The 23,454-nt window shown below is 47.7% G+C and overlaps 1 protein-coding gene across 2 annotated transcripts; it reads right to left on the bottom strand.

Moving 5' to 3' along the window:
* Positions 1 to 4,474: 4,474 nt before the first annotated feature.
* RNH1 (ribonuclease/angiogenin inhibitor 1) lies at positions 4,475 to 19,175 on the bottom strand. Of its 2 annotated transcripts, none has more exons than XM_032691611.1 (10): positions 18,917 to 19,175; positions 15,429 to 15,534; positions 13,612 to 13,782; positions 10,658 to 10,828; positions 9,820 to 9,990; positions 8,856 to 9,026; positions 8,187 to 8,357; positions 7,081 to 7,251; positions 5,674 to 5,844; positions 4,475 to 5,265 (listed from the first exon to the last, which is right to left on the bottom strand). In XM_032691611.1, exons 2-10 carry the CDS (start codon positions 15,512 to 15,514, stop codon positions 5,178 to 5,180), a joined length of 1,371 nt encoding a protein of 456 aa, XP_032547502.1. In that variant the 5' UTR covers positions 15,515 to 15,534; positions 18,917 to 19,175; the 3' UTR covers positions 4,475 to 5,177. The 2 variants fall into 2 exon arrangements, with proteins under 2 accessions (XP_032547502.1, XP_032547501.1); XM_032691610.1 differs by lacking the exon at positions 18,917 to 19,175 and adding an exon at positions 17,152 to 17,210.
* Between the last annotated feature and the right edge of the window lie 4,279 nt (positions 19,176 to 23,454).

The following is a 23,454-nucleotide window of genomic DNA, read 5'->3' as shown; positions in this document are numbered from 1 at the left end:
ACACTGATGTGGTAAAATGTTGGTTTGCTGTACTAGAAAAACAAGTTACCACCCTGCTCAGCAAGATAGGAGCAAGAAAGGAGTGCTTTCCTTTCTCCCTCACCTGGTTTTCACTCCTTATCCCACCTGGGCTTGGATGAATTTCCCTGAGAAGCCTCGGATCAGTACCATTTGGTCTCTCCAGCCTTGGAAGCTATCTGCTCTTTATGAAGTCATCCAAATCTGGCCAGATTTCTTCCCCAGAGAATTCATTAGCTGAATCTAACCCACCTTGTTGGGATTATAGCTATCTTTGATCCTGCTGTAGTTAGCAGACATGGCTGCATGCCACGTAGCATGTCTAATCTATATTTGCTTTGCATCCTGTGGCACAGAGCTGGGAAGAGAGCCCCTGGGAGAAGAAAGCAGCAGCTCCCCACTGCAGTCAGAGAGAAATAAAAGAGTCTTATTTTCCCTTTTTGTGGGAAGTGCCATGGAGAAAACTCTTTGGTGCTTTGTATTCTAATTATCTCCAAGTGCAGCCTCACGACTTGGTTTGAGGTTACTGCATAGGAGAGATGAGCTGACACATGTAACCCAGCTACCAGGAGCTCAATTAGCTAAGCTGCACCTACAAGTCACGGAGGCAGGCAGCGTTTCCCAGACAACTACAATAGGGCCTGCAGAGTACTTCTGTATTCAGAAACAGAGGTGCTTTAATCATCTGCAAAGCGTGATTAGGGTCTGAACTAAGCATAAAAGTGAAGTGTGGAACAAGGTAAAAGCAATACCTGGGGCATAAAGACATTGGGTTGGGAAGTGCTGGCAGTGCAGGGTACACTGAGTCTATTCACTGTCCCGATGGCACACTGTGGTTCTCAGGATGTGATAATTACCAGGGAGGTAGGAAACAGTGAGCACCACTGGAGGATTTGCATGAGTTGCTTGTAGGGTACCTGTGCAAATGACAGCTGTGCTGCTACCTTATTTCCCTCTGAGGATATTATGGGCTGCAGTGTGCCAGCCTGACGGCAGCACAGCCTGTCTTGGGACTTTCTGAGTGTCTGCTGGAACATCTTCAAGGGCTTGAGGAACTGCCAACAATTCACCTCTCCCACTGCATACCTGCCTCTAATTGCAAACCAGATAGGCTTTGACAGAATATTGGCCAGTTAAAGTTTCCATCCCCCCAGCTACATGGTTCTGCATCCCATGTGTCTCCAATTTGCCCTCTAGCTTGGAAAGGCTTATCATCCGTGCAGTCATCTGACCCAGCCCACTTTCTTCCTCCTGCTGGGGGCTGCATTTCATCTCGTGGTGGATGCAGCTGGCTTTAGCTGAGAGATGCAAGATTTACCTCACACATTCATCAAGCTGTCAATTTGTAAGTCCTTGCCAACCTGGGAGTGCACTTGACGGGCCAGTGTTTGTGGTGTGAGTGTCAGACAAGTGGGAGACGTGAGGAAGGAGAGGGCTGTGACGCTGTACCCCAGGAAGAGAAATGCAAGATGTCCGTGCTCAGCTGTGAGGAGGGGAATAGGTAAAGTAGATCAAAACTCTTCTTACCTTATGAGGGACTTTCCCCCTTAGTGGGGTTTGGTTTTTCAGGTTTCTTTGTTCTTTTCTTTTTTTTTTTCATATGTTTTCCCCATTAGTAGAAGAGATGAAATGAAAAGGAGGTGCTGGGGAGGAAGGGGTGACTGAGGAAATAAGCACACAGAAAGGAGAAGATGTGTTGGAAATTATAATTGAAAATCATTGTTTTCTGTGCAAAAGGGGAATTCAGGCAAGAAGTAACTCCCTTTCAGGCTGTTTTAGTAGAGGCTTGGGAATGAATCAGATGGCAAGTGTTGCTTTCAAAGTGAGGAGCTGTGTGTGGTTAACTCTTCAAACACAGCTGGCTTGATTTCCCCTTTCAGATTCAACTGGAGCACTGAAATTGCTGTTAGCATCACTGTCATTTGAAGCTGGTGCCTGGAGCCTTGCTGCGCTGGAGCTCCTTCCCAAAAAGCCCAGGCAGCAAGAGAGTTGTCAGGGATGCCAGGGCAGCTGTGATTTGAAGATCTTCCAAAGCAAGTAGGAGGTTTGCTTGGGGTATAAACTGTTTGTAAGCAGTGTTTGCTTAACTACTCTGGCAACATTAACTGGAACACTGTGACCTCCCTGCTTGTGATCATATGCTGTGATGAGTGAAAAATTAAATTCTTTTTAGAATCCTAAACTACTAGCAGAAAATGGAAGTTTTACCAGACTCTAAACCGCTGTTGCTGTTACTGAGATCTAAAATGCAGATCTGTTTTCTCTGGATTTAAGATCTCTGGGGTTTTTTTTTAAGGTTCTAGTATTTGCTTAAACTGGAAGTCATACTTGTATTTCTTAATCTTCTATTTTGGCTGTATAATTCTGTCTTCAAGCTTCATTACACTAGGTGAAACTCAGCCCTTGCTAGTAGAAAGTCAGTATTTACAAAACACTGTACAACGGGGATCCAGCCATTTGCCCTAACTGAGAACCAGAATGTGACTGCAATGTCCCAGAAGCTGCAAGTGCTCCAGCTGTTGTCTCGGTATGAGCAAGGCTTTGCCTGCCAGCCTCCTGTCTAGTCCATGTGAAAGGTTTGTGACTCAATTACTGACTGCTACTTTTAGCTTAAAATGGTGACAACCCACACGTCTAAAATGCAGAAGCAGCAAATTTCTCTATCTTTCAACTCTCCCGAGTTCACTGACGTGACAAAGTTTGCCAGGGCAGTGAGTTGGACCAACTAATAGATGAATAAAAACAAATGAGTTTTTAGGAGTAGAAATCCTTGCTTCAGTCTTTTTTATGAGTGCAAATGTCTCTTGCTACAGTGGCTTGCTCCTGGATCCTGGGATTTATACCTGCTTTTTACCCCCCATCCTGGGGGGACCTGCAGAGGTCTGCTGGGCTGGCCTGGCCTGAGATGCTCCAAGCTCAGGAGGTGGCAAAATATGGCTCCTGTGGTTTTTCTTGATGAAGCCGGCAGCTGGACACGTGGCATGTGCTGCAGAGACCTTTCCAAATTCTGTGTTCTTGGAGGAAATGCAGAACCACTCTGGGACCCACGCCAGGCGTGGGGTTTATACCCAGGTTGGAGCACAGTGTCGGAGACTGAAAGCCTGCAGAGGGGCCATGGCAGCAGACCCTTCCCAGTGCTCCTCTGCCTGCAGTGGAGGAAGGAGGCACTTTCCAGGCCTTGCTGCAGAGGACAGCAGCACAATGGTGCCCTGTGCTGCAGTGTGAGGGTGGAGTGCCCCCCCTGGGTAGCCAGCACAGGGGACACTGCAGGGAGTGTGTCCTGCAAATCACGAGTGCTGGCTGTGGGGTAGTTTAGCTAGGGTTTGACTTTGGATGATGCAGTCCTTAGCCCATCCTGCACCCTAGATGGGGCCAAGGGAGGATTTGCCTGCAAACCACCTCACCTTCAATCTGCCAGACCACAAACTGCTTTGAGAGCAGCCCAGGAGCACCTCTGCCTCCCCCTCAGACATCCTTTTCTATCCACCATACCAAGTACTCTCAGAAATCTGTTTCTAATGTTTGCTGTGTCTTTTTAGAGAGTTGTCTTTACATCCAAGCAGATGCTTAATTTTCCTGGCTCCACCTACTTTTCTTTTTCCTCTCTGCAGCCCTATATTCTCCCCCAGCTTGAAATGAATCCTGTGCATGCCAAGTCCAGGAGAGACCATGAACTGAAAAGCCTATTAATGAGCTCCTTAGAATGGGTAAGTTTTTATTGATGAGGAAGACCAAAGCAGAAAGGAGTGTTTTTTTAGCATTTTGGGCAGCATCAAGAGACATGCCTCGAGGAAAAGACAAATCCTATCCTTCACACCTGCCTGAAGACACAATTAAACTGTTTCACAGGCACCATTTGAGGTTTGTGAAGGCTATTGTAGAAACAATGCTCAAGTATTTTAGGTCAAAAAAAAGCCAGTCACAGCCTCTACATGATCAACAGGTGAGTATCAGAAGCCAAAGCCCAGAGGGTGCTCTCAGGCACATGGTGTCATGCTTGGGGTATCCTGCACAGGGCCAAGAGCTGGACTCGATGATCCTGATGGGTCCCTTCTAACTCAGCACATTCTATGAACCTGGGAGCCCATGCAGGACTTGCAAGTGACTGAAACACCAAGTGACCACTCCAGAAAGAGATATTGGGGAATGGGATTTTTTTGGCATTCTTCCTGCAAGGCCACCCCAGGGCAATGCCAGGTTCTCCTTCTACATTTTTAAAGCTGTGTTGATTCTTTTGTGTTTTAGGCATGCAACAGATGCATTTACCCTTGGAACAGGGTTTATTAAAACTCTGACTGGGCATGTAAAGCCAGTCAATTCCCTGAAAACTGGAATGTCTTCTAGGCTTGTTGTCTACCTGAGGCCTTGACTAAGATCTCTGACATATTTCAGTTAAAGAGTTACCAAAACCAAGCAAGTAAAACAAGCTTGTAATTCAGAAGAGATGAGATTGGTCTTAAAGGAGAAATATACAGATATATTTTATTTTTATAAGTAGAAAAATTAAGTATAAAGTTCCTGTAGAACCACTCTTTGCCAGAGCAAACACATCAATCGTTTAATAATTTCCCATTCTGGCAGGAATGCATACAGCATCTTTTGTAGGAAAATCACTTTTCAAAGGACACCAGTTTTGACATTACACAGCTGAACAGCTGCTCAATTCTTTTCTTCTCTAGGGCCTTGGCCACCACTGCTTTTCCAATAACTCTTTCAGAGAAAGACAGGGGAGAACTCCATTTTAGATTAAAAAACATTTCGTTTTTTTGAGAGCCTTCCCCAGCGACCTATCAAAAGCAACATGCAGTAACAATACAGTGGGTAGTTCTCTTGCCTTGGGAAAGGAGCCCTCTTTAAAGCCCAACTAATTCATTAGAAGGGATTATAGGATTAAAGAGCTCCTAAAGGCTAGAGACCCACTTCTATAAGACAGTAATTGTTTATTTCAAGGATAGTGATGCTGCAGCTTTCATGAGCCTCAGAGTTAGTACATCCAGAGATGCACAGGAGATCAATCAGCTCCCCAGACACCCACTCAGGGAATCCAAAAATGGTTTTGGTACAAGAAAATTCTCTATTAAGTTAATTAGCTTCACGTATGGAAAGTTCAGATTAAGAAGAGGATGTTGCTTTGACGTTGTTTTGCAGGCAGTCACCACTCATGAAATGATCTTCACTTCAGGCTTGGAGTCTTCCAAGGCTCTCAGTTCATCATCCACTTCAGCACTCCACAAAATGTCATACAAACTACACCAAAACAAAAAGGCAAGCAAAGTTTAGTGAGCATCCTCCTGCTAAAGAAAGAGAACGATGCACAGATGGCCAGTATGGGAAGACTGTATAACAGGAAGGGCCCCATCTAGGTTTGAGTCCGGCCCAACAGCCAAAAACATGTTTTACAATCCAGAGCCTTATTACTCCCTCACCAGCATCACCTTCTCCTCGTTCTTTGGCCCTGTGGACCAAAGCAGATCAAGGCACTGTGGTCATGTCACTTGGACATGCAGACGACATTTGAATCCCCTCCGGTCACCAGTTGCCCTCAGGTGCAATTCCCAGAGAGCCGGTGCTTGCAGCCCCCTCCCCACAACCTCCCAGCTCTCTGAGTTTACCACCTCCCAGAGGGAACACAATAGGGCCACAAACATCTCTCACATTAACTGCTGCACGTTGCAGCTGGGATTCCTCAAGGCTTCACAGATCTTCCTGATGCCTTCGTCTTCCAGAGGGTTGTAGCTCAGGTCCAGCTCGGTAAGGCACTGCTTGGTGGTCATGACGGTGGCGAGGGTGGCACAGCAGGCTGCCGTCAGATCGCAGTTACCCAGCCTGCAGGGAGAGCAGGGAGAGGACACTGCAGTGAGCCATGGCTCCAGGGACCACCAGCCCACCCTCAGAAGCAGACACAGACATCCTAGCACAGAGCAGCAATCTCTGTGAAGCTGACAGCTCTGAGATACCAGCAGGGGCTGGCCCGTGGTCTCAGCACAGAGACAGCCACCCTCATGGTGACTGCTGAACACCTAGAAGTCCTCCCTAAAGCTTAACAATGTGTGGCTACAGGGGTAGAAAGAACCCATAGAAGATATTCCCAACTTCAACACCATGCATCATCTTTTTGGTTTAAAGTGATAATAAATCATCTCTAAACTTTAGTACTATGTGGTACTATTTGAGACTTGCAACAATCTCTCTAAAAAGGACAATTGAGACCTCTCAGTTGAGAAGCTTTAACTGGTCAGCAAACATATCTTTCTGGAAGACACTTCCAGTCTTACTTATGCCTCCCACAACCCATTGGCTCAACTCACTCACTGTAAGACTCAGGCATCGGAGCACAGCTCCGGCTTCTGTCCAGAGGCATGGAGAAAGCACTGAGGTGCCCTGAGCATCACACAGTCCAGAGCTCAGTGCCCACCTGGGAAGGGACAGGCAGGTGGAGAAGGTGAATCCCACCACAGGGCTGGAGGTGATGCTCCAGATGGCCTCCTACTCCTACCAGTGAGGCTGGATCACTACTTGTATTTGCACCCATAGGGACTATGGGAATAAGGGGCAACAGGTGAATCCAGGCCGGCTTTGCACTGAGACTGGCAGGCATGAGAATAAGCACACCACATCTCGACCAGCAGTTTCTCCATCTCAGTGTCCCTGACAGAGGCCCTGCACGTGAGTTTGGAGAAGGGCACCAAAAGCTCTACAGTGCATGGCTCCCACAACAAAGCAAGATCACTCCAGCCTCCCCACTCTTTGTCCCAGGTACACTGTGCTGTGAACTTTCAGTTCTGCACCTGGGACAGCACCTGTGGACAGCTACGAATGCACTGTCACACAGGTGCCAGCCTGTACTTTCGAGGTCATGAGTGACAGAATACATAGAAGAAGGCGTGGCTTCCACTGACTTGCTCCTGGACTACTTAAACATCAGTTTGTGGTGTGAATTGTTTCATAATGAACAAAACAAAAAAATACCACACTAACACCTATTGCTGTCTCTCTCTCTCTGCACAGTCTTGGAAGGGTAACGCAGCAAGAGAGAAGATGACTTCTGAGGGTGCACCTTACCATAAGGACTGGATGTTGCAGTTGGGGTGCAGCAGCCCTTCACAGAGGAGTTCAACACCTGCATCTCCCAACTTGTTCTCACCCATGTGCAGTACTTTCAAGTGCTTGTTGGTGCTGAGAGCAGAGCTGACAACCTTGCAGCAAGCAGTTGTGAGGCCGCACTCCCTAACCCTGCAACGCAAAAGTGACATGAGATCTAGGTGGGAGATCTACAGAGTATCAGGCACCGTTCGCTTCTCTACATTTGCCTAACAGGAGCCCAGGCAGTGGGAACAGAGGAACCAGAGTTTTCCCACAATCACTGTACTCCCCTCAACCCCCATCTGCTCCGTTCTTTCTAAGCAGCACCTCTCCCACTCTTATACGTGGGATGTCTGTCTCAGAACATGCACCTACGAAAGGCATCTGCCCATCAAGCACAGGGACAATCAAAAATTAAGCACACTGCTCTAACAGTCACTCTTGGCTCCACCATGCACTCCTGAGGTTGACTTCCAAGCCTTCAGTGTAGGGCAAGAACCCAACTGGGGCAGGAGCTGAATTTGCAAAGTAGAAAAGTTCAAGTGTTGCTTGTTCAGTTTCTAAGTGAAAGAACAAATTTCCTCTCCCGGCCACCAGACTGTCCCAGACTAAAGGGTAACACAGTCAACAGGATAGGATGCTGAGAACTGTTTATGTCACTACAGCTTTCTTTTGGTTGATCAGTGAGAGAGATTAGATCCAGTGGAGAACCTGAGATATCTGATCACAGCACTCAATTTGCTATTACATGAGGCCTTTCAAATTTCAAAAGTCTCTCAGCTGACATTTGTTGCACGACAAAATACATTAGAAGCTCTACAAGTGATGTTTGGTCTCCTATTAACAGGACTATGGGGCAGATCTTCAAAGTGTCTACGAGTTTAGAAATATAAATACCTTTTAAGTTTGTAAGTCTATAAAAACCCTCTTTAACTCCATAAATCCTTTCATTAACAACCAGCACAAGTTGTTTATACAACCATTGCAACTGAGCATCAATCTGGTGGGCACTACTTCACTTACATCTTTCTTCAGTGAAGCCTTCAAAGAAGGCAGTGGATACGTGAAACTTGACAGCAGCTCACCATAGCTCCTGAAGTTTAGATTTGGGATCCTTGAGCGCCTGACACAGCATTTCCATCCCTGAGTCTCTCAGGTTGTTGTCTATTAGACTGATCTCTGTGAGGGTCTCTTTTGTACTGATGAGTCTGGAGAGATCTTTACAGCTAGCACTTGTGAGATCACAGTCCCATAACCTGCAGGGAAGAAAAAACACATTATTTTCTCCCAAGAATGACTTAGATCAGAAAACAGAATCCCATTTCAGTATTCTGAATTTCTGGTTACATCATCTCATTTTCTTCTATCCTTTACAAAACCCACTCATGCATCGTATCACACAGCTTTCCCCTTACTTTCCAGCTGTTGCAGCAAAAGCTCTGTTTTTAACACACATGCACAAAAAAGGAACATGCAATTCTAGCAGACAGATAACAGGAAACCAAGACAATGCCACCGCAAACTTCCATCTGCACTCTTCCCAGAATGTGATCCAAGTGATTTCAGTGTGGCTCTGCTTGCTCATGGTGTCCTCCACCAGTTTTGAGAAGGAACTAATCTGCAGCTGAGACATTCTTTTTTCACTGGGGCAAGGGGGTAACTGAGACGCTTTCCACTTAGGAGCGAACCAGCAGCACAACCTTGAAAGCCTGGGGGCTGCACAAGGGATTTAAGAAACCTCTTCCCACACTTACCACAGCTTCTGGATTTTGCAGTTAGGATGCATCAGTCCTTGGCAAAGCAGAGCCAGCCCGGAGTCTCCAATCTTGTTATCCCCCACAGAGAGATCCATCAGTGATGACTTGTTACTGAGAACAGTGCTAATATCCCGACAGCTGTCGCTGGTTATGCCACAGTTCTCCAGGCTGCATGAAAAAGCACAGTTGGAGTTGCTGCTCCAGACCTGCTGTATTAGATACACTCCAACACGCCCAGTTCAGACTGAGAAGGGTCTATGTGCTGCTTCCTTGCTGCAAACCAGTGCAGCCCAGCTGGGGACTGCTAGATCCTACAAGGCTCAGAGATGATACAGGTGTCCTAGATGGGCTCTGGGTGAGGCAACACACTGCTCCTGCATTTCATGAGGCTGCAGGGCACTTTTACTCTGACCTACCCATTCATAACCATTAAAGCAAGGATCATTCTTGCCAAACTCCCACTTTATATTGATTATCCGTTTTAAGAGGAACTTTTGGCTGTATTATACAGTGAGTCTCCACTGAGCCAACCCCTGCTGAACCACAGGGGCAATATAAAATGAATCATCCTTCCACCCTAAAGCCCTTCAAGGGCTTTACCCCAGATACAAGGCCAAGTCCAGCACCTCTGTTTTGTAGCCAAAAAGGGCTCTAATAAGTATGCTCAGCTGGCTAGTAATTCAAAGTTAAGAACTGGAGCCACTGAGGGTACTTGTTCCTCTGCTCTGAGACACTGGCGAGCAGTCCCCCCTTGTAAGTGCTGGTGAAACCTGTGGTACCAAAATTTCCAAAACTAAAAGCTGTACACTCATTTGTGTATAGCCTCCTGTTACATAAATCCGAGCCTGCAGAAAATCTGGCCTAAATTTCAAGTATTCCTGGCAATAATTTTTACTGTCTTATGGATGGTATGACTAGCGGCAGGACTGGTTGAAATTAGAGATGTCCAGCTCTTCCTTACTGTAGTAACTCTAGGTTGCAGCTTGCCTCCACCAGTCCCCGGCACAGTTGCTTTACAGCTGTATCTCCCAGAGTGTTGTTGCTCAGGCTGAGTTCCTTCAGGGTGGGCTTGCTTTGCAGAGCGGCATTGAGAGCTTCCACAATATCAGCTGTGAGTTCACAATACTCCAGCCTGCAAGAAGAAAAGAAATCCAGGCAAAAAAACCCAACTGTCTTTACCACGTCTCACGACCTGCAAGAATCAGCTGTGGGCAAAGTGTGTGTTAGCCAGGGCAGAAAAGATGCCAACATGAGTTGAGACCAGGCAACGCATAAACACAGAGATAACTATAGGAGTTTTTAACAGCATCTCTCTGCTCATTGCAGGAAGCATTAATTCTTAAACCAGATCCTAGGGGACCCTAGCAAGACTAATTACCCACCCATTTTTACACTAATCCTCCATTAAACCACTGCACAGCCTGCCCTGGAGCACATGGCTGAGCTCTACACTGCAACACCATCTCACAGCCTCACCATCAGGCCTTCCCAGCACGAGATGGGGGCTGCAAATAGACCAAGGTCCCGCTCAGTCATAAAACGAAGACCAAGGGCAGCAGAATCTGATGTCCCCTGGACGTCTAAGAGGTCCTGCATTTACAGCTCCACTGCCAGGAGGCCTGAACAAAGCCTATGGGAACAGACACCCAAGTCTTACAAACCCATGAGACCCACCGGTGTGAATAAGTGTGACACAATTTCAGGTAAAACAAGAAAAAATCCACATCTGGGAACAAAACTCCTGCTTCTCTCAAGGGCATGACCTGTCTGATGACCAAAAAATCCCAGTGACTACTTACTGCAGCTTCTGCAGCTTACAGCTGGGGTTCATCATCCCTTGACACAGCACCTTCACTCCAGCAGTTCCCAGTCTGTTGTCACCCACGTGCAGCTCTGTCAGGGATGGCTGTGCACTGAGGACAGATCGCAGGGTCTCACAGCTGGCACTTGTCAGATTGCAGTTTTGCAGCCTGAAGGAGAGAGGCAACCAGGGTGAGGGAAATGCACCCCCAGAATTAAAGAGGCTCTTCTCAGCGAGGTGTATCTGCCAAGGTTTGAGCTTGGAAAGGACACCATGGCACTAACCCTCTAGGAAACGATATATCCTGGTTAGTGCTGCTGTTTTACAGATGTTAAAATATTCTCTCAGTTAGTATTATATCTGTACCATGAATAATAGCTCCCATGCTTCCTTCAGCATAATTGCTCATACAGCACCTCCAGCAGAATAAATAAGGATCCACCCTACATGAAGTAGCACCACAACTGCTTTATAGAACTGTTTTAATTATCGTGAGGCTGATCCCAGAGATAAAGCAGCGGCATCTTATGATTTCTTGCCCCCTCTAGAAATATGACCCAGAGTAGCTAGAAGTTAAAATTTCATCCTACTTGGCTTAAATCCATGGATATCATTTAGATGTTTATTGGTATACTCTAAGAAGGGTCTACGAAGTTGATCCTTCAGCACTCAGGCTTGGAGAAGTAGCACAGGAACTGTGCTGGTATTGCTATGGGATGTTTACATAGTTATCGGACAGGACTTTGTGGCAATGGAGAGAGGTCATGAATGGAGGTACTAAGTTTGACTTGGGTTTGTTTGCTCTTTTATTTCCTAAGGCACCTCACTAGAACCCCAAAAACGGACAATTATATTTCTACAGAACTGAGAAAGCCTAATCCAGGCTGTTACTTGAGCATCTGGAGAAGTGTGAAGCCTAGGACAAACTCTCTGAAAAATTACTTAAGTCTTCCAGTACACAGTTATTTCTTGAAGGCTCATCAGAGTTGCAATTTGATTAGCTTCACAGTCAACCTTCCCTCTATTTTTCTGTGAGTCCTCATTGCAGGGGACACAGAGACTTTGAAGCAGGCATATCTGGTTTAAAAGGCAAATGATTTTTACAAGGTAGTGTCCTAGACCCTCTTCACAAGCTGGAGGACTCCAGTATCATGAAGAAGAGATGCTGGACAGAGAAACCATCTCTTTGAGGGCTTCTGAGGAGCAGGGGCAGCAGCCATTGGCTCTGACTAAAGCTCCTGCACCGGGGCTGCTGATGGAAGCCCACTAATGCTATAATGTGGTGGGGTGCCTCTACAAAACATGCTGTCCCGGACCAAGCTGGCTCTGCCTGGCTGAGAAGACAAGGCTTGAGACTGAGCCAGTCTGGTAGAATGCAGAAAGGCTGACAGCTCTTGAAAGACCAAGGCTCATAAGAACACCCTTTTGCTTGGCTCCCAGAGAAAGGAGAAAGCAAACCAGACCACATGTTGAATACCATGCTTAATACTGGCAGAAGAGCCCTTTGAAAAATGCATTTGTGACAATGTCAAGTATGTGCTAATGGCAGAGTGGGGGCCCTTTGTGGTCATCCTTCTGTTTAAGCTGGCCTAAAAAGATAATTCAGCTGCCTAGACTGCAGAAAGATCTAGCACCTCTTCTAAAGAAAGTCCCCAGAAAGCCTTTGCGTGGCTGGGAAAACCCTACCTGTCCTTCCCTCTGTGCTGGAAAATGAAGAGAGGCTGATGATCTGGACTATTCCAATAAATATACCACTTACATACAAACTGCTGGGGTTTTCCAGCCATCTGACCATGGTAATGGCTAAAATGAATCCTCACGGCTCTTACTACCACCACATACTAGTTTGCCTCATGATTTCACCTGTAGCTACCTGCAAGCACATGTAGTGGTGCATTCCCTCCCTTCCCTTGGACCTCGGCCTTGACAAACAGCACCTGGGCTAAGGTCCCCTTGAACTTACAAAAAAGCCCACTGTCTGTTCCCAGGACGCTGTCTAATGAGCTCCTGTTTTTTTAATGAACAGCCTTAGAAACTTATTTTTCTTGCCTGAATAATAACCCAAGTGGAATAATGTTTTCCTTATCAAAGTTTCAAAGAAAATTACCGACCAGGATGAAAAATTATTACGACTAAAGTCCACTCTCTCATGACCTTATAAACAGCAGTCCAAAGCAAGACCCTTTGAGCTCTCCTGAACCACAGTGGGCTGCAACCAGAATGGGGCCTCTCAGAGTCAGTTGGCAAACTCTGAAGTTGGCTATACTCAGAGGATTGCCAAATGACAACGATGGACCCTGTGCTGACACACACCCCCCCCGCCTCAAGGCTCAATCCTTCACCCGCTGAGAAGATGCAAGCACCTTGTACTTACTTATTTAGGTCTGTGTGTGTGCAGGTGTCAATATGCTACAGTAAATGTACTATGACTGTTGTTCTGCTAGATTCTTAAGTACTTTAGATTTGTAGGTTAGGCCTGATTTAACTGTTGTGCTATAGTAAATTCTAAATGAATACTTTGTTAAATTGTTTAATTTAAACTATCGCTTAAACGCTGTTAAGTTTAAGTGATGTTAAAACCTTTAGGCCTAAACTGTTGGTCAAGTTTGGGGCTCAGGTTAGCAAGGGTGTTTACTCTGAACCTTGAGACTCAATAGGAAAGTCTTCTTTATTCCTTTTTATCCATACCATTATCCTTCCTCCCACCCCAGCCTCCATGAAGATAATTTTTGGGTTGACATTGGTTTTAGATTTATTTTAGCTTTTTGTTTGCTTTTTCTCTTTGTGCTTTAACCATCTAGTAAGTAGTAGAGCGAACCTTGCCAGTGAACTTTGTTGTGCTTTCACTTTTATATTAAACTTGCTTTTGCCAATACCTTTGCCAGTGATTCAAGTGACCTTAAAACACTCATTCATGACAGCATGTTAGAGCAAGACAAAATGGGGCTTTACCATAACTTCTGTAGGCTACAGCTTGGCATCAGCAACCCTTTACACAGGTATTCAACACCTGCATCTCCCAGTTCATTGTTGTTCAGCTTCAGCTCTGTGAGGGATGGATTTGTATTGATGATGGAAGAGAGATCCTCACAGTTACTGCTGGAGAGATTGCAGTCATCCAACCTGAAAGACACAGAGAGAAGAAGCATTTTAGTCCCCAGAGCTGCTCTGTTCTCCCTTGCTGGAGCATTCCCTTTTAAAGCAAAGTGGGCAATTTAGTCCTCTGCAGTTCCTGGGATGCCTCCATAAGTACGTGTGTGACCTGTTGAGCGTTGCATGGCCCAAAACAAGATGTGCTCTCTGCAGGGCTGCAGTACAGGAAGGGCTGGGTGGCAGTTCCCCAAGCCTCACTCTTCCTCTGTGCTGCACAGAGGGCACAAATCATTCCCCTTCAGCTGTAAGATGCACCTTCATTTAAACAGTCATAGTGGCAAACTGCCTGCCATCTGAGGCCACATCTAACCAGAGGCAGCTCACAGGCTGTCAGACTGGTTCTGCACTGAGAACAGCCAAGCTGGATCTTCAGCCAGCCCCAGAGACACCCACAAGCAGTTTGGTCTCCTGTAGGTGAGTCATGCTGGTTTGCACCATCTCCCTCCACCGTGAATCTCAGCACACAGTGAGTTTGCAGTATGGCAGCAGCTTCTCCCACTGGACATCGGCATTTTTCTCGTTGTTGCTAAATTGATGTGGGTTAACTGAACTGAAAGGAGAGCCAAGGAAAGGATCAGGAGCCCAGGACAGGCAGAGAGACATAGAGGGAGGCAGAAAAGACATGGGGGAAAAGGAAAATGTTGTGAAGAATCCTACAGCCCCAGCCACAGTCAGGATTGCCAAGTTGCCTGGTCACTTTTCTTAGACAACAGTATGAAAACTGAGGGTCCACTAGGTTTCTCCTTCTGCCCCTCTGGCAAGAAGACTTGATTCCCAATGAGACTGTGTTCAATACTGATGAACAGTCCATGCTGCAGCCACTCTCATCCACTACATCTGGAGCAGCCCAGCCTCTGCCCAGGAGACAACCATCCCACTGCCTTCTGCCATCTAGGGCAGGCCTTGGGAAGTCAAGGCCAGGCCCATGAAGCTTGCCTGCAAAAGCTCTTTTACAAAACAAAAGCAAGCCACCTTCAGCCTGGCTGATGTCCCCCGAGGCATTGCTGCCATGATGTGGCCCATCCTCTCCAGCCTGAGCAGGATGATACCAGCCTGTGGGGTGTGGATTCCCAACCAGCAGAGGCGAAAGACTGCAGAAGCAACTCTTCTGGGCCCTGTCCTACACTTTACACCCCAGGAGAGGGTTCCCTCATGCTGTCTGCTCAACAAAGAAGGTTGGTACTTCTGAAGGTCAAGTGAAGAATTAAAAGCCGATGGCAGGTGGCTTGTGTGTGACTATTAAGCAAAAGTTAAGACAGCATCTAAGCTGCAGCCCAAAGAATGTGCAACCTAATGAGCACAGGGTGATGCCTTCCCTCTCTTGAGGGAGAAAAGCAGAATAACCAAAATGGTGGTCAAATATTAGATAATCACATCACCTAGCTGAGCTCTATGGCAAACCACAGAATCAGGGCAACATTGCTTCATACCAAACGATGTTTATCTGTTGTTGAAAAACTTTAAATTAATTTAACTTTCTGGATAAAAATAGGTAGAATCAATACTGTTGCTGATCAGTTTCTAAGTCCTGTGTCAAACAGTTCTGAAGGTGAAGAGCATGGGAGAGAATTCCAACAGTTCTTACTCAGAAGAGATGATACACAACTGGTTACTACCTGATGGTTTTGCAGGATTTCATTGTAGTCAGAAGTTCAGCCCATCTAGATGGGCTCATCTCCTCACACTGGATGTCAAGCTCCATTTTGACAGTTGAGATAAGACCTGAAAATTAAAACAAAACAAAACCACCTTTTTTTCTAATTGACTGAGAAGCAACAACATTCTCCAACCCCCTCAGCTCTCAGCTATGAGTCACATTGTGCAAAGGAGACAGATAATATTTTTCCAACACTAGTCTGCTGCAAGCACCACTATAAGCCAGCAGAGTTGGAATGGTATTGTTTGGGACTCGTCAAGGCCGTTCTCCACGAGGGAAATAGGAATCCTGGAGAGATATGGAAACAGCCGGTTATCTGAAAGCTGCTTGTGTGAAACTAGAAAGCTTCCCTTCCCTCTCCAAGGGAGCTTAACCAGAACGAGCTTTTCAGAGGCACTGGTGTTACTACTGCACTGCTGAGCCACACAGATGCCAAGCTCTACCAGCTACCTCAAGCTATAATTAAAACTGGGATATTTTTGAGAGAATTAGGGTCAGTGAGAAAAATGAACATGAGAACTGCCTGGGCTCAAATTAAAAATCGTGTGAGTCATGTGTCTGTATGTGAGAAGTGAAACCTCGGTGGATGGGAAAAGCGTTCCTTCATGACTTGATTCCAAGGTTTCAAAGGTTGCTCTGGTGGGACAAGTCAAGTACCAGAAGCCGGTAAGCAGGAATTTTTTTTTGCTCTGCAGTCAACCTGCATTTCTGAACTGATGTAAACACTGCCCCTTGCAGGGCAGCTCCAGATAAATGTGCACAAAAACCACGACAAGGCCAGTAGCTGAGCTCCAGGCTTAGTTTGCAGTGGATGGGATTAGAAGCTACGCTGCAGTAGGTGACAAAATGCAGCCTTGGTCCCCCGGTTTGGCCAACATGACTCAAACTACAGGGAGTCTGTAAAAGAAATAATCCCCTGAGCTATCACATCGGAATGCGAACTGCAGTTAACCACCGCTTTCCCTCCCAGTCACCCCCTGCTGCCACAGCATCGCGGGTATGCCAAACTCGCTTTTCTCGGAGGCGAGCTCGGCATCAGGGCTCACGTCAGGTCTCGTCCGCAACAAGCCCCTCACCCACGTGAGGAGGAGACGCGTCCGACCGCGGGGCTGCGCTCGGGAATCACGGCGGGACCCGGGACACGGCGCCAGCGGGGTCACGAGCTCATGGACGTGCTCGGCCTCTGCCCTTCCCAACGCGGGCGCTGCCGGGAATGCCGGCCCAGGGCCTCCGTGGGATGGCACCACAGCCCACGTGTCACGGGGTGATGCGGGTCGGAGCAACCCCCGCCCGCGGCGACACGCCAGGGGACACTCAGAGCCCTCCCCGGCACTTGCCTGGTTTTCCCCTAAACCCGGATCGACAAAAGGTTCTCCCCCGACCCCCTCGAGCTCTGCCACCTCCCTGCGAGCCGAGGGGGGATCCCGTTCCGGGGTCCCGAGCCCCGGCCCGGCGCTGCCCCGCGGGCACCCCCGCCATCGCTGCTGCCCCTGCCCGGCCCCTCCGCCGCGGGCACCCGCCCCTGTGCCCGCAGCTCCCGACAGCTCCCGCACCGCGGGCAGCGCTTAACTCCAGCAACCTTCCTTCCTTCCTTCCTTCGCTTCCTTCCTTCGCTCCCTTCCTCCCTCCCTCCCTCCGTCCCTCCGGCCCAGCCCCCCCTGCCGTGCCCCCCCAGCTCCTACCGCCGCGCCGCCACCGCGCAGCTGCCGCCGGCTCCTCCCGGCTCCGCCTGGTAGCGCAGCGGGGAGGGGCGGGATTTGTCCCTTCTCCCTCCCCCTTTTTTTCCTTTTTTTCCTTTTTTCCCTTTTACGCCCTTTTCCTCTGTCTCTGCTTTTTTTCCCGTTTCTCCTCTCTTTTTCCTTTTTTGTGTTTCCCTTTCTTAATTTTTTCCTGACTTCTGCCTGCTTCTCTCTCCCTCTCTTTTCCCCACTTCTTTTCCCCTTTTCCCTCCTTTCTTTCCCCCCCTTTATATTTTTCCTTCATGTCTCCTTCCTTCCCTCTTTTTTTCCTGTTTTTCTCACATCCTTCTTTTTCCTTTTTCCCTTCTCACCTTTCACTTTCTTCTCTTTCCTGTGCTTCCCCCTTCCCTCTTTTTCTTCCCTTTCCCCCCTCTTTTCCCCCATCTTCTCCCTCCCTCCCTTCCTTCCTCCCTTCCTTCCCCCTTTTCCTGCATTCTCCCTACTTCTCTCTTTCTTTTCCTCCTTCTCCCTTCTTTTCCCTTTCCCTCTTTTGTTCCTTTTCCACAATTCTGTCCTCCTTTTTCCGCTATCCCTCCTCTTACCCCATTTCTTCTCTTCTTCCTCTTCTCACCAACTTACCTATTTTCCTTCTCTTTTCCTCCCTTTCCTTCTACTCCCATCCCCTATTGCCCCTGTTTCCCATCCACCCCAATCTCCCCACCCCCACCTGGAGCAGGAGCACTGGGATACACGACAGGAGAACAGGAGCAGGAGAAATCCCTATAATTAGGGGATGCACAAAGGATGAGAGTAAAAGTGAGGTGGTGTCCCAGCTGGCTCGGAGGGCAACCTGTGCTCCATGCTGGGACCTGGAGGACAATGGGGATCCATCACCCAGAGGAGAGGCACCATGGCAGGGTCTTGGCCGGGGGAAACAGGACCCCGCCTTGTACTTCCCCAGGGAGATCGAAACCGGGAACTGTTTGAACTGGGAACAACAAAAACATCCATTCCTCTGTGGTGTCCCTGCCTTCCACCTTGCCAGACAGCTTGTGCACAGGGGCACAGCTTGGAGGGCCTGGAATGTCCCCGCTCTCCATCCCTGTCACCGGTCCTATCCATGACGCATCTTTTCACTCTGTCTCCCTCGTTAGCGCAACATGTTGCCGAGCAGACGAGCTGAACCTCGCTGGCACAAAGGCCTCTCTCTAAGCTGTTTGGAACGAAGCCGTGACAGCGATGGAGGATGGGCGCGCCAGACTTCTGCCGCTGCCGTTGACTGTCCCCTCCCTAGATTTTCCCCCGACCCCAGTGACCAGCGGCTCTCTCGCACATCCCGCGGCGGGGCAAGGGTGCCAGCGCTTGGCCAGGGCTGGAAGGCGTTCGTCATCACTCGGCTCGCTTCCTCCTCCGGCTGCCGGCAACTCCCTGTCTCCCTTTTGTTTCCCAGTACTTTTAGCCCCAGTAAAAGCTCATTCAGATTTTCACGAGACAGAGCAAAGAAAGGTTTTGAAGTGCCGAGAGGCTCTAGGCAACATAGTGACTTGCCTCCCTTCCTCCCTCATCCCCAAAATCTCAGCATCTCCCCGAGTTTTTTTCTTCCTACAAACACCCTGTTCCCGTCCCCCTGGCTCACACAACAGCTCAACTAAGCACAACCAGCTGCCGCCTACAAAGGACGGCTTTAAAACGGTTACGTGTTGCCCCCCGCTAAGCAGAAGGGAAAGTTCAGGGAGTTTCAAAGTCTGATTTTGCCGCTGATACGTACCTTGCTCTCGGTGCCGTCCGGGGAGCGGGGAAGCCAGAGCTGGCGCCTTCCTGCTGCCGTTACCATGCAACCTCTGCTGTCGTACACATGGTGCCTGCTAGAGGGAGGAAAGCAGTTTTGGGCTGTGACGGTTTTTTTCCTCCCGTGGCAGCTCTTCAGGGGCTCAAAGAGCATGCACTCTGTACGCGATTGTGTCTGGCTTAGTGACGATGCAACCATCGCACAAAGCGTGATAATGACAGAGGTGGCTTTAACTTCTAACACTGGATCATGTAGCCACTCGACAGGGTTTAGCCCAGAGCAAGGAAGTGGTTGCCATTGAAGGATCCATCCAAAAATGAGGCCACCACACTGTTAAAGTGGGGATAGAGATGCTGGAGATTGCATAGTTTCTCCATTCCCCGGGCAAGCCCTGCCCCACCTGGCCAAGGAGTGATGCTGAGCACATTACTGCTTACCTGTCACCTCACCTAGGGGTCATCCATCCCACCTCCCAGCAGGGCCTAGGCAGCCCCCTGCTTCTGCACAAGCTGGATGCTCACACTGCCTGGAAGGGTCCCTTGGGAACAGCCCTGGTCGTGCTTCCCTAAAACTGCTGCCTCTCAGCAGCAAACATGAACCCATTCCTCCACCACCTCCTCCCAAATTCCCACTGGGTCTTCTGCTCCCCAAGGAATACCCTGCCATCACTCAAGCTGCATCACATGCTAATTGCAGGTTGAACCAACCCGCTTTTTTTCCCCATCCTCTATGGTGCGAAGATGAATTAATGTTTCAATAGCCTGCGAATGAGCCGGAGGCAGAAGGCCAGCTGCATTTTTCCCTCCCGCAGCTGTTGATGCTGACAGAGGAGATGGCACTGCAACCTGGGAAACAGCCTTTGCTGAGTCCCAGGTGAAGCACTAGAGGTTTTCCCTGCAGTTACCTTTATTATCCTTCCTCTGGATGAGATGGGAACCAACCACCAGAAGAGCTCAATGAGCTAAAACCCACCTTCCTTAGTGCCCAGAAGAGAGCTGAATGCTAGAGTGCACCTCTTTCCCATTCCCTCCCAGGAGACACTGGACTGTCCACACAAAGAGTTTGCTAGAACAGTCCTTGTGCCTGTTTCAGGTCTGACCTGAAATCTACTGAACCACAGGCAAAAATCTGGGGATGGCACAAGGTTGGGGATGGCACAAGCTTTTGAGTTCTGCTTGTTAGTATGTTCCCTGGCAGGCAGATGGGTGAATGCTGTGGCTGGCGAAGGGTGTCTCCACCGTTCTGCGTTGGCACGATGACCATGGCAGGAAGACCATCAGTGTTAGGAAGAATGAACACTGGCAAGAGGTTACACCATCCCCTGGTCCACCAGGCATTTTGAAATCAGATGCCTGTCATTCAGCCAAACAGCAAAGGTCTCATTTCCTATCTTGCCCCTGCTAGCATCTCTCTACTGTTGATTCTTGCTCCACTGCACATGCCAGGATTCTCTAAAGGATGAAGTCCAGTATTTGTTAGAGGTTTCAGAGATGTTTACATCACGTGGACCTCCTGTAGACCTCCTGCCCTGGACAAAGCACCCAATACACACTGGTCTGTGCTTGTGGAATATTAGATTTACAAGCCAAATGGCCATGCCAAAATGTTATCAGCTTTTATCTCTCTGTCATCCCTTTGGCTGCCCTCACTGTGGGGACAACAAGAGGCATCTTGGGACAAATCTATTGCCCTCCCCCCAGCAAGCAGGACCAGGCTGTCCTACTCACTGACATACGCACAAGTCCAGAGGAAATGATGCAAAATGGGGCTAAGAAAGCCAACAGCAAACAGTAGTGAGAAATACATGCGTGTGTCTTGTTGTAGAAACAGTGGAAGACTCCTGGCATGGAAGGTATGTCCATTTGATTGTTTGTACAGACTCAGGTCTGACTCCTTGAGGAGTCTGATGGGGAATTCTGCCCTGTGTTCCCTTCTTTATCACCATTTTACCAGGTCCATTTTGAGTTCACTCAAATTTATCTCCCCCTTATTTAGGTGCTCCCCTTACATTGGTCCATCTGGTCCCTGCTGCTTTTGCATATGGCTGCCATGGACCCATGAAGTGTAGGTCTTGTGCTGTGGGATCTGAGGAAGTTGAAATGTATCTCTGCATTTAAGATGACTTTACTTTTAAAACTAAATTTATGCACATAACTGTAGAGCAAACTTACAAAAGGATACTTAAATTAAGACCATTAGTGTAAGCTGAAAGCTTTGCCTTTTCCCCTCTAGCAGTTTCCTGTTCCATTCTCTCTGCTCTCAAGATGCCTCTGTGCATATATTTAATAGTAATTAAAGACAATAAAATTGTTAAGAGTAGTTGCAGATCTTTTGCTAACTTGACTATGCCATCCTTACAAGCAAATTCATTCCATAAATTCAGCCATGGTGATCAAAACAGCGAGTTATAAGCATACACCCAGTTCCATGTGTTGCTCTGAGAGGCTTGTTCTAACTCCTTCTTGATCCATTGCTGGGAGCCATTTGTTCCTTGAGCTTGTGTGTGAACTTGAAGTAAGGCTTTGTAGGGTAAAGAAATGCAAAACCTGAGTCATTCCTGAAGAGCCAGGGGGCTGATTAAGCACTGGGGAACAAAGCATCTGTGGAGCCAGAGAACCTGACACTGTGGCTCAACTGATGTCTCAGGAGCCAAAAAAAAAAAAAAAAAAAAAAAAAAAAAAAAAGGTCAATAAACAGATGCTGGTAGCAATAGGCTGGGAGCTATGAGGTGGCTGAGCAATCTTTGGGTTCCTCAGTAAATACAGACAAATGCTCTCCCTGACTGCACGCATATGGATGTTCCATACTGTGGCAGCTCATTATAGATTCCCACAAGAAAACCATTAGGGAGGAAATTTTTGCTGTTCTGATGTGGTCGGCTTGTTCTTGTAAAAGAAAAGCTGGTCTCTCCATTTCATGCTGGTTTTGTTTTTTGGGGGGAGTGGGGAGCATTATAATGAAATAATGCTGTGACTATATGTGTCATCTTTTATCCCTCTGGATACAGTCTTTCACCGTGGGTCCAGTGAAAATGGAGCCCCAAGAAAATGGAGCTTTCCAGATTTGTTCATCAACCACTGGACTGCATTGACCCGCAGAAAAAGTACGGTCAGAGGAATTTTTCTCACATCCCTGCTTTTCTGTGTCTTCTGCCTCAGCCCGTGGCAGTCGTTGCCTGCCCGTCTGCAGAGGGCGATGCAGCATCAGTTTGACCAGACTTACGGTCCAGTGGTTTTCCATCACCCCGAGGTTGCCCGTGGTCACCAAGATACTGAAGGGGTTGAGGGTTGAGGTGAGGCCAAAGCTAGAGGGGAAAATCCAGACCAGACACAAATGTATTTCACAACACAGTGTCTTCATGCCAGCTGTGTAGCAGCTGATGAAATAGGAGACTGCAATGGATTTCACTTTCCTGCATAAGAAGACTCAAATCTTTTCTGAAGCTTTAAAGACCACTGTAGTGATGGCTAGTTATTTCCTGAGTTTGTATGGAACTCAGAAGCCTGAGTTTAAACCAGCTTTAAAAGGCAAGGATGAAATCTTCAAGCTAAAAAAAATCCCGACAACCATACACTCATTTGTTTTTCGGACTTCAGTTTGCGTGTTGCCATTGTCATTTTGTGGAAAGGAATTGTAGATGTCCTCTGCCAGTGGAGACATCTCTTTTTAATCTCCATGAGATTACCCATGAGAATTCGTGGTTATTTCTGCCAAAAAATCACTTTGAATCATGGAGTCATTAAGGTTGGAAAACACCTCCAAGATCATTGTGTTCAACCCATTGCATCCTCTCTTCAATCCTGTTCTTCTTTGGACTATTGGGAATTAGTTGTCAATTAATTCACTGTGAAGGTTTGGGAGTGGGATATTCTGCAGTTTCCTTATGTGTTGGCTGGGGCCTGTGAGCAGCTTGAAAGCTGAATTCCACTCTTTGTTATTGAAATTTGCCAGGAAGGTCATTTCCTCATGCATATAACCCAAGAAAATGTGCAGATTTGTTTTCCACCTTTGGCTTCCCGTTTAGCTAGTAACTGGGATAGAAATGCCAACTGAGTGTAATCCTGTGGGTTTGGGGTTTTTTCACGATACACCTTCAGTTTCTAAAAACTACTTCTCTTTTTCTTTAAGCCTTTGGTTATTCCTTGGGGCTTTTTGCAGTAGAATAGGAACAGAATGTGAAGAAATTGAGTATTTTCCTGACATTAGCACCTGGATAAATTCACTGAGCTTGATTTTTTTTACTAAATGGCACCTACGTCAATGACTCCTTGAGGAGTTTTGATTCCTTCTCAAATTTACTAAAGGCAAATGAGTGTTTCAGCTCTAGTGGAGGCTCCCAGGAAAAGGAGATCTCTTAGGCCTCCTGCTCCTGGATGGGATGAACAGGTAGATGATGGCTGGGGCCACAGCTGCTGGGAAGCACTGGAGGCAGTGGGTAGCTGCTCCCTGCTGCTGGCCTCATCCACTATCAAATAAGAAAGCAAACGGCCCCCTCAAAGTGCCGGGAATACACAGAG

Source organism: Chiroxiphia lanceolata, chromosome 6, assembly GCF_009829145.1.
Source record: "Chiroxiphia lanceolata isolate bChiLan1 chromosome 6, bChiLan1.pri, whole genome shotgun sequence".
In the NCBI taxonomy this organism is placed as follows: Eukaryota; Metazoa; Chordata; class Aves; order Passeriformes; family Pipridae; genus Chiroxiphia; species Chiroxiphia lanceolata.
This window is presented reverse-complemented; position numbering and strand designations above follow the sequence as displayed.

What these genes read in the sequence shown, in the direction of transcription:
- RNH1 (XM_032691611.1), bottom strand. Translation starts at nt 15,514, where the DNA reads ATGGAGCTTGACATCCAGTGTGAGGAGATGAGCCCATCTAGATGGGCT. An exon ending in TGTAAGCTGCAGAAGCTGCA is followed by an intron (nt 9,991 to 10,657) that starts GTAAGTAGTCAC and finishes TTCTTCTTGCAG; the next exon opens with GCTGGAGTATTGTGAACTCA. An exon ending in TGCAAAATCCAGAAGCTGTG is followed by an intron (nt 8,358 to 8,855) that starts GTAAGTGTGGGA and finishes TCTTCCCTGCAG; the next exon opens with GTTATGGGACTGTGATCTCA.